This window comes from Aulonocara sp. 'chitande type north' Nkhata Bay, linkage group LG18 (genome assembly GCF_057382095.1).
Source record: "Aulonocara sp. 'chitande type north' Nkhata Bay isolate Kocher_YH1m ecotype deep benthic linkage group LG18, A_spYH_male_GT1.1, whole genome shotgun sequence".
In the NCBI taxonomy this organism is placed as follows: Eukaryota; Metazoa; Chordata; class Actinopteri; order Cichliformes; family Cichlidae; genus Aulonocara; species Aulonocara sp. 'chitande type north' Nkhata Bay.
Window position 1 is genome coordinate 5,869,797 of NC_141361.1, and position 16,732 is coordinate 5,886,528.

A 16,732-nucleotide genomic window follows, 5' to 3' on the forward strand; every position below is an offset into this window, starting at 1 on the left:
AACAAAAAGAGAGTTCTTAGTCAAAACTGCGTCCCAAATCTCACACAGGCACTTTTATTAACATACAGCACAGATGTACAAGAAATAAATACTCAGAAATAAATTATCAGCATTTATTAAATAATAATGCTTAGTTTTCTGTCTTCATTTATGTTGGAAGTGGTAGCAGAGCTGTACGTTTTAATTAGTTTCAAAAATCTCTCAGTCAGAATATGTCATGTCATGTTTAGGTGGAAACTAGCGAGCTAACTTCCAGTTAACTTGTAACTCCGTTAAATTTAATAACTTCTGTTTTCATGGTGTAACTTAATTGTTACACCCGGTAAAGCAGCAACGCTGATCATTTTATTAAAGATGAAAGAATTTAGACTGTTTTTAACTCTCAGTGTTCCTTTGACTTTGGGACCTGAAGGGGATGGAGTGCCGCAATATGGATTTTAGGCCATATCGCCCAGCCCTAAGAGAGCCAAATTTGCGGCTCAAGTAACATAGACTACATTGATATAAACGATATTGTCACATCTCATATAAAAATATATCGATATATTTTAAAACTCAATACATCGCCCATTGTGAAGCACAGCACGTATCACTCCACAAGGCTCCTGCTTACGATGCCGTAATGCTTCGACAATCCATCAAGCGGTGCGGGTTCATAGCTTAGCAAAGTTGTACTAAAACATTTGACACATTTTCGAGCGCCGTGTACCACATAAAATCGTTTCGAGGTCAGTAAACACAACCAGAATTCAGTTGCAGCTTCTTAACGTTGCCCAACATTATACCAGTATTACCGTGAATGGTATGATATGGCCCAGCCTTAGTCCCGGGTATTTAAAACCTAGTGGGAGCTGTCCATTAAGAGGATCGTTGACCCACTTTAGGGACTACTTAAGTGAGTCAATGATCATTGACAAGCCATGGTGTGAAAAAAAAAGGCTATGGGTCATTATCATAAGAGATTTTGTGTGAAAGCATTGGGAGACCCTGGCTCAGCCCATCATGTGCCTACTGAAATCACCTCACCGGTTTAGACATTTCTGCTCAAAGATAGTCGTTTACCCCACATATCCACATCACAATACAACCCCTTCACACATGTGTGTGACGCGCGCGCACGCACGCACGCACACACACAAATGGCGAAATGTAAATTATGTAACTGGGTAAAAACAAATGTTTTTTTCTCTTTTTCTACGTTTTCAATTCCGTTGCGTGCTTTGTCTCCACACTACTTCCTGTTATTGGGGGAGCGCGGTGCGCACAGTCCCTTGGCCTTACAGATCTGCAGGTCCGCAGAGATCTGAGCAAAAGCAAATACTGAGCGAGGGGCTGTGTAAATGGATAAAAGCAAACACTGAAATAAGTTTTTGCACGCAGCAGTGAATTTTGTTCGCTAAAAGTTAGCCTTTCTTCGCTCAAAAAAAGTTTTTCCTCAAAAAGCAACACTCGTGCTGGCAAATTCTTTTTACGTGCGCTCAGACGAGTGGCACAAAAATAACGCCATAGTAGACGGTGAGTAAATCTAAAAACATATCTTCGCTTTTCTTTAAAACTCCCGCCTTTGTGCTCAAGCGTTCTTTTTTACCAGTGGTTGTCGTTCATAAGTCCTGCAGGGAAAGACGTAGGATACACGTTTCGTAGAGGATCTTTTAACATGACAGTTTTACATACCTGTTATCTCAGATATCCAATAGTCTGCATTCACGGATGATTTCTTCATCGAGCTTTAGTAAGGTTTTAGATTTCATCGCCTGCTGCACCAAGTCTGCGCCGAACAGCGATAACACCGCGTCACTTCCGTTTTTCTTCTTCTTCTTCTTCATTGTGTTTCCGGCAGGCTAGTCGGAAACTTGTACTAGCGCCCTCCCAATGATTCAAGTTAAGCACTGTCTCATTTTACATCGCGGGTCTCATAAAGATAATGATGAGATAATGGGTTTCATGTCTTGTTAGTTGTTTCCCTCCGTGCTCTGTGCGCAGGCTGCCCCACTCACCCCAGCACTGTTAGTATGCAAATCAGAGCAGAGCAAAATTATGCAGCCAATCTCTATCGTCACAATGTAACTGACAGTGAATTATTTTAATGTTTTAATTTTGTATTTGTTTTAAATATTTTTTTAATTTTTCCTTTAGTTGCGAGACTTTGTTTTAAACTTGGTGTAGCGGAAGTAACGCTCAACACGGACTGTGCCTAAAGTGGGTGGACCGCAGGTTTTGACTCTTGCCACCGCCTTGAAGCTGGACTCAGGTATATAAAGAACACATGTGAAAGTATTGTGGTTAAGCTAAATGCAATTTATCAACCTACCTTTAAGGTGAAGTGCAGCTGTGAAGAACGCTACGGCAGGCGTTTAATGTGACTCTGTTAATTTGAGTTTCCATGAAATGAATGTCTTATTTTATTCATACTTTATTTTGCAAATTTATTTGAGAATTAGGCCATTTAATTAAGATAGATTTTATGTTGTTGGTTGTAAAGATCTGGATGGAGATTTTTTTTTATTCTGTATTTCTATTTTTCAGTTTTATTTTTCAAGACTTGATTTATTGCCTTTTTCTTTGTAACTTGGCCTACTTTTTAAAGTTTTGTTAATATTCACATTTCTCTCTGCCCCCTCGCCTGTCTAGAACCGGCTCAGATGGTGTTACTGATCTGACAGAAGTAAACAGTAAATCACAGTTTCATACTCCTAAAGAAACCAAGCAGTAACTGTCTGCGGATTTTGCGAAAACTTATTTGATACTCTTCTGCAGTAGAGTCCGAAGATAACATGATCCTGAGAATGAGTTTGTCTTCTATGCTTTGTAAGGACCTTGAGTAAAGGTGCCCACAAATAAAGTGCAATAATAAATTATTATTATTATTATTACTACTACTACTACTACAGAGTACTGTGTGAGAAATTATTCTTAAAATAGAGATAAAGACTAACCGACTGTCACCTCTGTAACATAAAACCACTGTCTTTGAGTAAGACCTGGCTTTTTCAATGTAATTGAGATCTCTGTATCACCCTTCAAATTAATGCAGGCTATTGGTTTGGTCTTCTGAGGTGAATAAATTCTAAAATATCAGCGAATTTATTTCATACTTCTATTCTTTTTTCTGATGATCAAAACCCCAATTTTGAATATGCACAGACTCTTTTCAATCAGTGTATCATTAATTCTTTAATTTTCCAATGGACAATGAAACCAGGTCTCGTAAAGCAGACAAATTGAATTTTAAAATTAAATTTGTTCCAGCAGCCCTTTTTTACATTTCATATTTTTGATCCAAATCTAAAATTGAAATAATCAAAACAAGTACTATTTCCTTTTGATAGGCAATTCAAAATCAAATAATATATATTTGTTCTTTGATTGTCAGTTTAAAAAAAAGAAGAGCGAGTGATCCACTGATTCAGTCACTGTTACAATATGCCTGTGCTCATGTTTTGAATCCAGCAGTTTACAGGGAGCATTTAATAGTGAATAATATTTAATATTAAAAACAAACTCAGATACGTTTAATCTTCCTGAAGTTTTTTTTTCCCCAGATAGACTTTTTCTTTATTGTATGTGGATAAAAACTTGTTTGAATTTATTTGTGTTTATGTGAAGACATGATAACTATGCCATTTTCAAATTAAAAAAACATTTCAATACGTAATTTGCATTTAATACTAATGGTTCAAAGAATGTCAGGCTGAATGGTGGGCCCCGACACATTTTCACCTCACCAAATCTGACCTTCTTTGCAAAACGTTTGGACACACCTGTCTTAGAGATCACAGTTCAGAAAAAGAGTTGGTCTCAAAAAGATTTATTTAAGGTTTTATGTAAACTTTATAAACATAACTTTTAAGTGCATATTGAAATTTAAGCCTACATCACAACATATGAATTGATAATGACTCAATATTATTTGTCTTGTGTGTGTCAATTTACAGCTTCTACTCCTGTGTAGTAAAACCTCTTTATTGAATGACAGAGAAATCTAGGCTATTAAACAAAAGCAACAAGCCAAATAAAATTCATGCTTTATTTTGTACAACAAAGCTTAGTTTAGTAAAAACGATTAAGAACTTCAATCTACAGCTGTTTTAAGCTGTTTTATATGTTTTTAGTATCACCTCTACAACTTAAAAGAATAACAAAAGTACAAATACAGACAAATGTAAAATTAGCCGGGCTTGTTTGTCCCAGTGATCACAGTGGCTATGATGTCAGAGGCTTGACCCTGGTAGGGTCTCCCAGGCAAATTGTCCCTGTGTGAGGGGCCAGCGATGAGCGATTTAGGTGACCCCTTTGAAGCAAGGAAAAACAAGGGACCAGTTCACCCTGCCCAGGACATGGATACTGGTGCCTATCCCTATGCCAGGCCTAGGGAGGAGGCTTAAGAGAGAACACCTGGTGGGCACGCCTTAACCCATGGGGCTCTTGCAGACTCCGCACCTGCAGAAAGCACTGTAGAGGGTGGGTGCAATGCATTTTGGGTCGCAGTGAAGGGCAGAGGCTCCAGGAGTTGTAACCCTGGCTCATGGTAGGAAAACTGAAGTTGACAAATAGAATGTCACCTCTCTGGTAGGACATAAATCTGAGCTAGTGCATGAGATTGAGAGGGACTGGATATAGACATAGTAAGGTTCACCTGAATGCATGGCTCAGGCGCTGGAGACGTTCCAGACTCTTCCAAACTCTAGATTCCCCATACACAGAAAGGCAACAGGCAGGGATGGGTATACTAATATCCCACCAAGTTCACTGTCTGTACAATAGGGTTTTCCCAGTGGACGAGTGTGTCTTTTCCCCTGCACCTTTGGGTCAGGGAACAGGTCCTGGTCCTGATTATAGGCGAATGACAGTTCAGAATATCCAGCTTTATTAAAGTCAGTAGGTGGGGTGCTGGAAAGTGACACATCTGGACAATTTATTTTCCTAATTTTAGACTTTAGTGTGCAATATCATGTAGACATGAACATTAGAGGGGTGTGATTTTTTGTGATGTTTTGTCACTGGACTTTTGTGCCAACCACCATGTCTGAGCATAAGTTATTCGCATAAGTGCATGTGGTACTAGGACACCCCAGGTCAAAGGTCAAGGATAGATTTTGTCAATGTTTTATTGGTGGTCTTGGACACATGAGTGAATAGAGGAACAGAGCTGCCAACTGATCACCACCTGGTGGTGAGATGGATCAAGTAGCAGTTTTCTGAGGAAGCCTGGGCACATTGAGTCTGAGTGGACCATGTTCTGCACCTTCACTGTTGAGGCACCTGCACAGAGCTATGGCTGGGAGTTGCCTGTTATGGGGTAATCCCTGTACAGATGGTGAATAACCAAGGTGAAGGGAGTTGTCAAACTGAAAGAGCTCCTGTGGTTATCCTGTGGGATTCCAAAGGAAACAGATTCCACTGGGCCAAGCAGAGTGTGGCTCTGGAAGAAGCTGAAACAAAATCTCTGGTGCAGGAGTCTGGTTAATCCATGAAACAAGACTTTTGATCTCCCTCAAAGAGATTCTGGCAAACTACCAAGTGACTCAGGAGGGCAAAGTGGTGCTGTACTCATATGGTGTATAGTATGGGTGGGGTGCTGCTGACTTGAACTGAGGAAACAAGAAATAGACAACCTGAAGGATTTTCTGAATCCCACTGACATGCTTTCTGTACATGAAGTAGAGTCTGGAAACTAGGGGGATGACTTGCCCGTAACTGGGGCTGAGGTCATTGAGGTAGTTAAACAACTCCTTGGTGGCAGGGCTGCTGGGGTGGATGAGATTCACCATGAGTTTCTCAACACTCTGAATGTTGTGGCACTTTCTTGGCTGACACACCTCTCTGCTTTTTCAATCTAAGGCTACAACTCTGACTGGAGTGGTAGCCTAAGAAGGGGGGACTGGAAGATGTGCTCCAATTACAGAGGCAACACATTATTCTGACTCCTGGAAAGATCTATGCCAGGGTACAAGAGAAATGACTGTGTTAATCGAACCACAGGTTCAGGTCCAGCTCTTTATCCTCATAGGAGCATGGGGTATCTGGCTTGTTGTCATCTGGTCTTTAAGTGATGACGTGATGAACCCTGCTTTTAGATCCTAACTGCTCCATGTTTATCAAGGCTGTTGTGTTTTTAACACGTTTTAAGGCTTTGTATCTTGTTCTATGTACACGACTTAAATAATAAAAATAATGTGGCATGCAGCCAATTGAGGTGGCTCAGACATCTGAATAGGATGCCTCCTGAGCTTTTCCTAGGTGAGGTGTTCCAACACAAAGGGGCCCAAGGGCAGACCCGGGCCACACTACAGAAATTATATATTATCGCTAACCTAGAACCTAATGCCTTGGTGTCCCCCAAATGAGCTGAAGCAGGTTGTCGGGATGAGTGATGTCTATAATTCTCTGCCTAGACTGCCCTAACATTTGGCCCTGGAAAAGTGCCATAAAAGGGATGGATGGCTGTAAAATCAGTGTTTTCCTTATACAAAAAAAGGCTAACAATTGGAATAAACAATTCAGAGAGTAGAGTTAATTACTATTCTAGACAGGATATATACCATATTGACCTGAAAATGGTATGAGCGCTTCCTTCAGGCTTTGAAGTGATTTGGTTCCTCATGAACATGTGCTCCACTATTAAACTGTTCCACCTAACAGCTTTCAAACATTATCTAAGAAGGAAGCTTTTAACAAACATGGATTTTCATGTGTCTTCTCAACTGTATCCTATAAGTGAATCTTTTCGCACAGGTGCTACAGAAATATGGCTTTTCACCTGTGTGCGTTCTCATGTGAGTTTTCAAGTTTGTCCTATCACTGTATCTTTTACCACAGAGGTTACAGGAATATGGCTTCTCACCTGTGTGAATTCTCATGTGAGTTTTCAAGTTCGTCCTATCACTGTATCTTTTTCCACAGGTGCTACAGGAATATGGCTTCTCACCAGTATGGACTCTTATATGAGATTTCAAGTTCATCAGATCACTGAACCTTTTCCCGCATGTGCTACAACAATGTGGTTTCTCACCTGTGTGACTTCTCATGTGAGTTTTTAATGCAGACAGGTAACTAAATATTTTTCCACATATGCTACAAGAATATGGCTTCTCACCTGTGTGACTTCTCATGTGAGTTTTTAACGCAGACATGTAACTAAAAATTTTTCCACAAGTGCTACAAGAATGTGGCTTCTCACCTGTGTGGACTCTCTGGTGTTTTGTCAGTTTGTATTTATATTCAAAGGTTTTTCCACAAGTGTCACATTTTAAAGACTTTTTACTTGTGTCAGTTCCACACTGACTCTCTGACACAGGACAGCCGTCTGCTGTGTTACTGTTTCTGTGATGTCCTCTCTTCTCAGGCTTTGCATTTCTTTTTGATCCTGAGTCTACATGCTCACTTTCATCCTCATCTCGACTTTCTGGTTCAGGAGAGTTGTAAGAAAGAAGCTGGTCACTGTTTGGTTCAGGTTCCTCATAAGTAGAAGTCACCATAAAGGTATCAGTCTCGACCTTCAGCACAAGCACCTGACTAGTGCAGAGTTCCTCTGGTTCCTCTTTAATCTGTGGAAGCTCTGGGTCCTCCTGGTCAAGACTCAAGTTGCCCCCCTGGTTAAAAACTTGCTGGTCATCCAGATCCTCCTCTTGCTTACAGACATGTTGTTGCAGGAAGTCTGAAGGGACAAACATAATAGAAAAAACGCATCTGATAAAAGATTATTTTCACTTTAAACATATGAAAATAATAAAACAACTCAAAATTTACATATAAACATTTCTGCCGTGTCAAAAAATTAATAAATAAATAAATAAAAATCAGTGACCAATATAACCACCCTTCTTTTCAATAACTGTCATAACCCTTCAATTCATGGAGTCTGTCAGCGTCTTAATCTGTTGATGACCAACCGCTTGTGCAGCAGCAACCACAGCATCCCAGACACTGTTCAGAGAGGTGTATTGTTTTCCCATCCTGTAAATCTCCCATTTAAGCAGGGCCCACAGGCTCTCAATAGGCTTTAGGTCCGGTGAGGAAGGGGGCCATGTCATTATTTTTTCATCCTTAAGGCTAGCCATTCAGTGGAATACTTCGATGCATGCGATTGTCCTGCATAAAATTCATGGTCTTCTTGAAAGATGCAGATTTTTCCCGTACCACTGCTTGAAGAAAGTGCCTTCTAAAAAAAAAATAAAAATCTTTGCAACAAAATGTTTGATGGTCCTGTGGTCACGCCCCAATATTTGAGCAATTTCAAAAGTGCTGCATCCCTCTGAAAGACCGTACACATTTTTTGAGTTTTAAGAGTCTTTTAAATTTCTCTTTTGGCCCATTTTGCCTGAGGAAGAGAAGCTGCCTAAAAATTATGCACACATTTCTATAAAGTGGTGACATCCTTAGACCACGCCTTCACTCATTACGCAAATAAACATCACCTGATATGCTTAAGTCCAATAAGCACTCAAGTTTATACAGCTCAAAGTTTAAAAATATGCATAAAATTATGATATGGCCAAAATACGCTGTTCAAACAATGTTTGACTGCATTGTTCTGGACAGAGATCTTGGATGTTGTTCCGGGGAGCCACTCGCCTAGCTTGAAGGTCACTGCACAGAGTGCTTCCATTACCACTGAGACCAATGTTTCAGCTTCTCAAAGCTTCTCGTTCTCCTTCATCCTGATGTTGCTATCACTTGGTATTATCTACCTTTATTACTATGGCCATTGTCCTCTGCTTGTCCACCACTACTATACCAGTTGGTTAGGACTACTATGATTATATTTAGAAATATACATTTTTGTATTTGATTAAATAGATATAAAATAGCACTTGGTGAAAATTTTATATTTATTCCAAGAGCTGCAGAACCTAAAGTTTTACACTGTCAAGATGGAGGCATATGATCACATTACAGCACGCAGTGATCAAACCCATATTTTGTTCACCACATGAAAGAGCTGTTAAGCATTTATGCACACAGTGTGAATGCTCTCCAATCCAATCAGAACAATGTCATTTGTTTAGAAAGGCTGGACAAGTTTGTAAGTGATCCAATCAGAAGTAATCTTCTTTTGCAGTGACGTTAGATGTGCACATTTAATCTGCACCTGGTAAACAGGTTCGGAGAGTGGGTTTAGCCAACTCCCATACCTCCAGTTTCTAATCAAAATGTGACGAAATCTCAACATTTAGGAAGCAGAGAAGAGTACATGCACAGAGACATTTCAGATATAATGTCAATGAAAATAAGATGCTTTGCAAACCATGTGGAGCAACACTCTTCAGTAAAAACCCAACAAACCACTTTATTGTTTAGTCAATTAAATCAACTTTAGATTTTGTCTATGAAAGTTTTATGATATTTAGTTAACTTAAACTAGACTAAAACAATTTAAATGTCTAAATTATGACCAAAACTGAATGATGTTTTACTTGAATAAAACTAACTCCAAAAAAAAAAAAAAAGAATTTTGAACAAAAATTCAAAAGTTAAAAGATGAATTAAACAAAAAATATTTATCTACGCAACATAACATTTTATTGTTTGTTATTAAAATATTTGAATCTTGTCCTATTTTCGCTGGAATTACATTTCCTATCCTTGGAGTTTTCAAGGCAGTAACAATGTTTTTACTATGTTTACTGACAGTGTTGGTCAAGTTACTTGAAAAAAGTAGTCAGTAACTAATTACTGACTACTTCCCCAAAAAGTAATCCCGTTACTTTACTGATTACTTATTTTCAAAAGTAATTAATTACTTAGTTACTTTTTAAAAACATGATTTACAACCTGAATAGGTGATGAAGCGATAGATCTTTCAGCCCAATTCTACTTTTTCTGCATAATCCATCATACAAAATGTAATCAAAAGGAAAAGTCTCTTTTTAAAACTTGTTTTATTAGTTTTAATCTTTTAACTTTATGCATCAAGCAAAAATTTAATTATATTCAACATTCTCTGACTGGAAAAAAAATTGTTTTAACATTTAAACCTATTTTCTGCACCTTCCAGCACATAAAAATATAATATTTTTTGTGTTTGTACTGAGTCTTTCAAATAAATGCAAGTGGTGCAGGTGTGCCGCAGCGGTCAGTGGAAGAATCCGCGAGTTTCTCTGAATTTCCCATTACGTGGTAGTGTACTGGGTGCTTTCTTGGAAGTTTATGGGGTTTTTTCGCTGTAAAAAGAAGTTTTCTTCCCACGCAGTGCAAAGCGTACGCTAATGTTTTTGTCACTTTTTAGTAAGTAAGGTCAGTACTTCCACGTTTCAAACGCTGCATGCTCATACTCTCTCCTGCACTCGATATATTATCCATTGTTGATCTGCACACAGCTGTTGCCACAAACGTCACACTCGCTTACGTCATTGTCATGAGACACTCTTGCAAAAAAATAAATAAATAAATCACGGTTATAGTAACGCAGTAACGCAGCGTGCTTACGGTAAAGTAACAGTAATCTAATTACCTTTTTTGCAATAGTAATCCCTTACTTGATTACTTGAAAAAGTAATCGGATTATAGTAACGTGTTATTGCCCATCTCTGTTTACTGAGCACAAACATCTAACTGGGAATAAATTAAGTTCCATTTTATGTTATTTTTGGGTTGTACCATTATTTACATTCTCAAGATTGTTTCTTTCTAAACTTTTAGCAACATTTGTGGGTAAATATAAAGAATTTAAAAATGATTCAGCTTCAGTAAGCAAAGAATTGTATTCAGTTTGGACAAAATGCTGCATTAAAATCTAGTCTCACCTCTTCAGTCTAAGAATTTAAGTCAGTTTATCAGCTGACTGATAGAAAGTATAGAGTTAGCTTAGGAAAGGTATAATAATAGAGGTATAATGATACTTGCATTTGGCTCTTAAATTCATCCTCTACCTCTAAAAGTAAAAGTAATTTGGTGTCTCGTTTGGAATCCTACACGAGTCATATTTGTTTTTACTAAGAATATTACATGCCTTTGTCATGTTTTTCACATTTCCAGATTGTATCCAGTAGTCTGAGCCGCTCTTCCCCAGTCCAGACGATGATTCCTTCAGCCTCCTGCTTCACTACAAGCGAGTCTACATCCTGAGTGGTGGAGACTTCCTCCTGTTCCTCTTTAATCTGTGAGAGCTCTGGGCTCTGCTTGTTCAGACTGGAATTTCTCTCCTGGTTACAGACCTGCTGGTCATCCAGACCCTCCTCTTCCTCACACTTCATGTTGTTGTGGGAGGTCTTGAGGGACAAACGGACACAACAAAAAGGTTACTAATGAGATGACAGGGAAACACAAATGTGACAAATGTTTTGAGACAAAATATGAAAACGATAAATAAAGTGGAGGAATGATAAGATTGTTTTTTTTATAAATATTTGCGAGATACATCTTACAGGGTTTTTGTATTAACGAGTACTGCAACAGCAGTGAAAAGCTTTCAGCTGCAATATTCTCATTTGGATTTATCTTCACATTATTAGCTCAGTCAGTGTGCACAACTGAAAAGACAGTTCATTTAAGTTCTGCCATGTTTCATCAAATACCAGTATTACTGAGGAACAGCAAAATGTGCAGGTCCACTGTAAACACTTATGGTGAGGACTCTGTCAAGAGTAACATAATAGAGAAAGTTTTGGTGCTCTACTCAAAGCTTTGAGGCATCTACCCGTGCCAATTACACACTCTTTTTGACAACATATCCCATATCGCTTATGTGGTACATGTGGGTTCTCTCCGGGTACTCCAGCTTCCTCCCATATTTCAAAGGCATGCAGTTAGTGGGGTTAGGTTAATTGGTGACTGGTTGCCCATAGGCAAGAATCTGAGTAAGAATGGTTGTCTGTCTCTGTGTGTTAGCCCTGCATCAGGTTGGCGACCTGTCCAGGGTGTACCAAGCTTCCTGCACTACGACAGCTGAGATAGGTTCCAGACATAATCCCACTCTCCGATAACAGACATCAGTGCATTGATGTCTGTTGTGGTGATGAGAGAGCTGAGCGTAAAAGCAAAGCCATCAGTTTATGGTCCCACCCTCACCTACGCATCCATCTCCACATTAGTCGCTCATGAGCTCTGGGTAATGACACATCACATTACAGAGAATAACTTCCTCCCAGAGTAACAAAAACTGTAATTTAATGACATCCGGAATCCGTTTCTGACCTTGGTCAGACACCTGGGGCTGAAGCCATGCACATCTCCACAAACACATAAGAGATACACAACAGGTTACTGCTGTTATGTGGTTGTTTTTTCACCATCAGTGGTGTCATTTTTAGTAATATATTATTTTTATTGCTGTTATGACTACTGTCAAAATAAATTTCTCTTCAAATTCACATTGTAATATAAGATAGCATATCATAATAGGTATATAAGATATAATATAATCTATACAAATTTACATAAATGACATTGCATAAATTTATATTACATATTATAGTCTAAGGAGCTTGGAAAGAAAAGTGTCTGGACTTCTTTAAGTTGCTTGAAGACGTTTCACCTCTCATCCGAGAAGCTTCATCAGTTCTAGGGTCAAATGGTGGAGAGTTCCAGATTTAAGCCCTGTGGCAGTAACCCTCGAGAGGGACAAAAAGACCCCCTAAGATCCTCTACCTAATCACATAACATATTACATATTATACAACACATTGGGTAAATTCCCTGCTTATAGAGTCTAGGGGAAACCAACAAGTGCCATTAACTGGTCTAGACTGGTTGCTCTTAATGATCTGTTACTCTATATTTTTCACATGTTTGTACAGGATATTGTATTTGATTTAATTGTTATGTGCTTATGTGGTACATGTTTTTTGAGTTTTGCTGCCATGATGCCAGGACTCTCTTTGAAATGAGATTTTTTACCTGGATAAATAAAGGACTATTAAATATAAGTATAGATGTATACGTATACAGCATTATAATTTATTGAATACATAACAGAAACATTGCTGAAATGGCGAATATTGAACCCCTTGTTAACCTCGTTTATAAGAACCCAGCTGCGGGTTTTGTAGTCCATCTCTTGCACAGTCTGGAGTCACTGCAGCTCTCTGAACTGTGCTTCTCTTTTAAAGTGCTTATTAATTCTCATTCACACCTTTAATCGGTCTCGTTACGCTTTCCTTCAAGGTCGAGGAAAAGTAGCTAGAATAAGGAGACATAATAGGAGGTATTTCAGGACTATCTGGACCTGCCCCACTTTCTCTGTACGTATCTTTGATTTAAACGTGTAAAGCCGCCTTTTTACTAGTCACGCCCCTCCCGTGTCTCACTGAACTTCGGGCTGAAAGGTTTTCATTAAAAAGAGAGCGAGAGAAACTTGTGTTATTCCTATTATAAACAGCTCGTAGCTCCTTGCTGGTTTGAGATCTGAGCCTGCAAACTGAGCTCTGATCAGGGTCCTACAGGAGTCGTATTCCCGCGTTAGCTCATTGACGCCGTTTTACACACCTGTGTGACTTTATCTCGGATATCCAACAGTCTGCTGATCTCTTCACTGATGTCTTTTCAATTTCTGAGATTTCTTCGGCTGCAGTTCGTCTCTCCTTAAACTCTCGGACACTGAAGACGCTGCTAAATAGTAAGAGTCGCGTCACTTCCGCTTTCCTTCTTCTATTGCATTTACAGCAGACTAGACCCATCAAAGGTGTGTTGCTGCCCTCCTTACACAAAAAAGTCCTGTATTTTTGTGCTTCAAAGCTCTTTTCGACAGCAACCTTTTTTCACGGCGGAAAAAGGATAAACTGCATGTATCATTTCAAATTCTCAAAGACTGCTGGCATCGCTACCAGAACACTGTTAAAGAGGCAAAAAGGGAATATTTTGCAAATATTATTTCTTCCAACTGTCATAACCCACGTGTGTTATTTAGGACCATTGACACTGTTCTTAATACTCCTTTGAATGTCTGTTTGGAAGTTTCTCCTGAGATTTGCAATGATTTTCTGAACTTTTTTATTGAAAAGGTTGTCACCATCAGGGCTCTTATCACAGCTCCTGACTCTGACCCCTCTGTCTCTGTCCCTTGCGCTGCTGTTTTCACTCAGTTTGAGCTTGTGACGCTCTCCTCTTTAGAGGATGTGGTTCGCCATATTAAGCCCACAGGTTCCCCACGGGATCCTGTCCCTCCACAATTCTTTAAAGAAATTTTTCCTAGTATACAACAGTATGTCCTTGACATTATTAACAGCAGTCTGTCTTCTGGTGTGGTTCCTGCAAATTTCAAACATGCAGTAGTACAGCCACTGCTTAAGAAACCTGGCCTTGATCACACAGTTTTAGCGAACTATAGGCCTATTTCCAAGCTGCCTTTAGTCTCCAAGGTTTTAGAGAAAATTGTTTTTAGTCAACTGAAAGATTTTCTAGATGAAAATGGAATCTTTGAGGTTTTTCAGTCAGGTTTTAAAACCCTTCACAGCACAGAATCTGCATTACTAAGGGTTTTTAATGACATCCTTCTGGCATGTGATTCTGGTAACCATGTTGTTCTTGTCTTGCTTGACCTAACTGCTGCCTTTGACACAGTAGACCACAATATTTTAATTTCTCGATTACATGATGTAGTGGGTATTGGTGGCACTGCACTCAATTGGTTTAGGTCTTATTTGTCAGATAGAACTTTCTCTGTCAGCCTTCTCGGTTACGAATCGTCTTCTGCTCCTCTGTCATGTGGTGTCCCACAGGGCTCAATTTTAGGGCCACTGCTCTTTTCTCTGTATCTACTGCCTCTGGGTTCTATCCTTAGAAGGCATGGGATCTCATTTCACTGTTATGCCGATGACTGCCAAATTTATTTGACACTAAAACGCAAGGATGCCATCTCCATAAAACCTCTCTTGACATGTCTAGATGACATTAAAGCTTGGTTGGCTCGAAACTTTTTAAATTTTAATAAAAAGAAAACAGAAGTGTTGGTGTTTGGACCCAGTGGTCCCTGTGAGTCCTCCTCTGTTGTTTTAGGATCCCTGGAAGTCTATTTTAAATCTGTAGTTACTGACCTTGGTTTTAAGTTGGACTGTGATTTTAAATTGGACAACCAAATCAGAGCAGTGGTGAAGTCCAGTTTTTATCATTTAAGGCGACTGGCAAGACTAAAATCTTTTCTTTCGAGGCAGCACCTTGAAACAGTGATCCATGCTTTTATTTCTTCCCGCCTGGACTACTGTAACTCACTTTATGTGGGGGTCAGTCAGTCATTGCTCTCACGTCTGCAGCTGGTTCAAAATGCGGCTGCACGACTCCTAACAGGAACTCGAAAAGGAGAGCATATAACCCCCGTGCTGGCCTCTCTGCACTGGCTGCCTGTGTCTTTTAGAGTTAATTTTAAAATTCTTATGTTTGTTTTTAAATGCCTACACAGTCTTGCCCCGCCTTACCTCTCTGAGCTTCTTCATCCCCACATACCCTGTCGGTCTCTCAGGTCAGCTGACCAGCTGCTCCTGGAGGTACCGAGATCCAGGAGGAAGCTCAGAGGGGACAGGGCCTTCTCTATTGTGGCTCCAAAATTATGGAATAATTTGCCCATGCATGTTAGAGAGGCCCCTTCACTGTCCACTTTTAAATCACGTCTTAAAACCCACTTTTATTCCTTGGCTTTTAACCTCAGTGAGACTTAGTTTCTTTTTTTAATGCAGTAGTTATTTAATTAATGATTTCACTCTTCTTTTATTTGTTTTTTATTTATATCTCATGTAATTTTATTTTACAGTTCCAATGTACAGCACTTTGTGTCAGCTGTGGTTGTTTTAAAGTGCTTTATAAATAAAGTTGATGATGATGATGACGGCAGCATATAGAATAAATCCAATAAAAAGGATATATAGAACATAGGACGTACTAAATTGACTTTTGCTACGGTGTTTGAGTGTAATTATGACTAAAAAAATGCACATTTGCCTTTTTGCGGCATATTTTAGTAGAAATGTTATATGTTATGTTTTATGACACAGTGCACTTTATTATAATGTAACCTTTATTATAAAGGACTTGTCCTAAATACATGGCAAATTGTCAAATGTATGGACAAACTAAGGTGCAATGCTTTACCTTCCTCTCCATCCCTGTTAGCAGGATGAAGGCAACCTCTTGTGTTGTGCATTCTTGGTTTTCAAATTTCAGTTGTTAACCTCAGTGTAAAAGCTTCACTGTGCCTTCGGCAGCTTCAACATCATCAGTAAAGAGAGATTTAAATATGTGTAATATCACACTGTGTCAATTTGTTCACCGGAGTCACAAGCTGTAACACTGATGCTGCGTTAAGGGACCATGGGAAAGATGGGAGAGACAAGTGTCCTCTACAAAAGCCCTAAAACCCTTCACTGATGAAAACTGTGGATTAACTTCAACCCAGAAAGTTCAGGAAATCAAAAATCAACTTTAGGTGTCAAATGTATAAATGTGGAAAGCCATTAACTCTCCTGGGGTTTGAGCTTTGATGCAGCTTTAGTGTAAGCCATGGATTTACTGGTCAATCTATGGTTCCACCCTCACCTAAGGTCATGAGCTCTGTGTAGTGACTGAAAGAATGGGATCACAGATACAAGCAGTGTAAATGACTTTTCTCCAAAGGGTGGCTAGTTTCTTCCATAGTGATAAGGTGAGGAGTTTGATCATGTGGTGAGAACTAGTACAGTTGTAAATAAAATACTACATTTTTAATTGGAAATCAAAAAGCTCACTATGCATAAATGACTATATTAATTTTCATTGAGAACACATCATATTAGAGAGAATAACTTCCTTCCGGACAATAAACTGT

The 16,732-nt window shown here is 39.1% G+C and overlaps 1 protein-coding gene and 1 long non-coding RNA gene across 2 annotated transcripts; one reads left to right on the forward strand and one right to left on the reverse strand.

Annotated features, from left to right (window-relative positions):
• Nucleotides 1–1,316: 1,316 nt before the first annotated feature.
• LOC147307830 (uncharacterized) lies at nucleotides 1,317–6,994 on the forward strand. Its single transcript, XR_015126216.1, has 3 exons — nucleotides 1,317–2,006; nucleotides 2,137–2,251; nucleotides 6,904–6,994. It is a non-coding gene; the product is annotated as an uncharacterized LOC147307830 (long non-coding RNA).
• LOC147307831 (uncharacterized) lies at nucleotides 3,796–13,559 on the reverse strand. The gene is made up of 3 exons (XM_086273102.1): nucleotides 13,426–13,559; nucleotides 10,952–11,210; nucleotides 3,796–7,657 (listed from the first exon to the last, which is right to left on the reverse strand). The coding sequence occupies exons 2-3, from the start codon at nucleotides 11,193–11,195 to the stop codon at nucleotides 6,672–6,674; spliced, it is 1,230 nt and encodes a 409-aa protein (XP_086129228.1). The 5' UTR covers nucleotides 11,196–11,210; nucleotides 13,426–13,559; the 3' UTR covers nucleotides 3,796–6,671.
• Nucleotides 13,560–16,732: the final 3,173 nt, after the last annotated feature.

Excerpts from the sequence above, each read along its gene's own strand:
- LOC147307831 (XM_086273102.1), bottom strand. The coding sequence starts at position 11,195 with ATGAAGTGTGAGGAAGAGGAGGGTCTGGATGACCAGCAGGTCTGTAAC. Across the intron at positions 7,658-10,951 it reads ATGTGAAAAACATGACAAAG|ACTTCCTGCAACAACATGTC; the intron begins GCATGTAATATT and ends TTGTCCCTTCAG.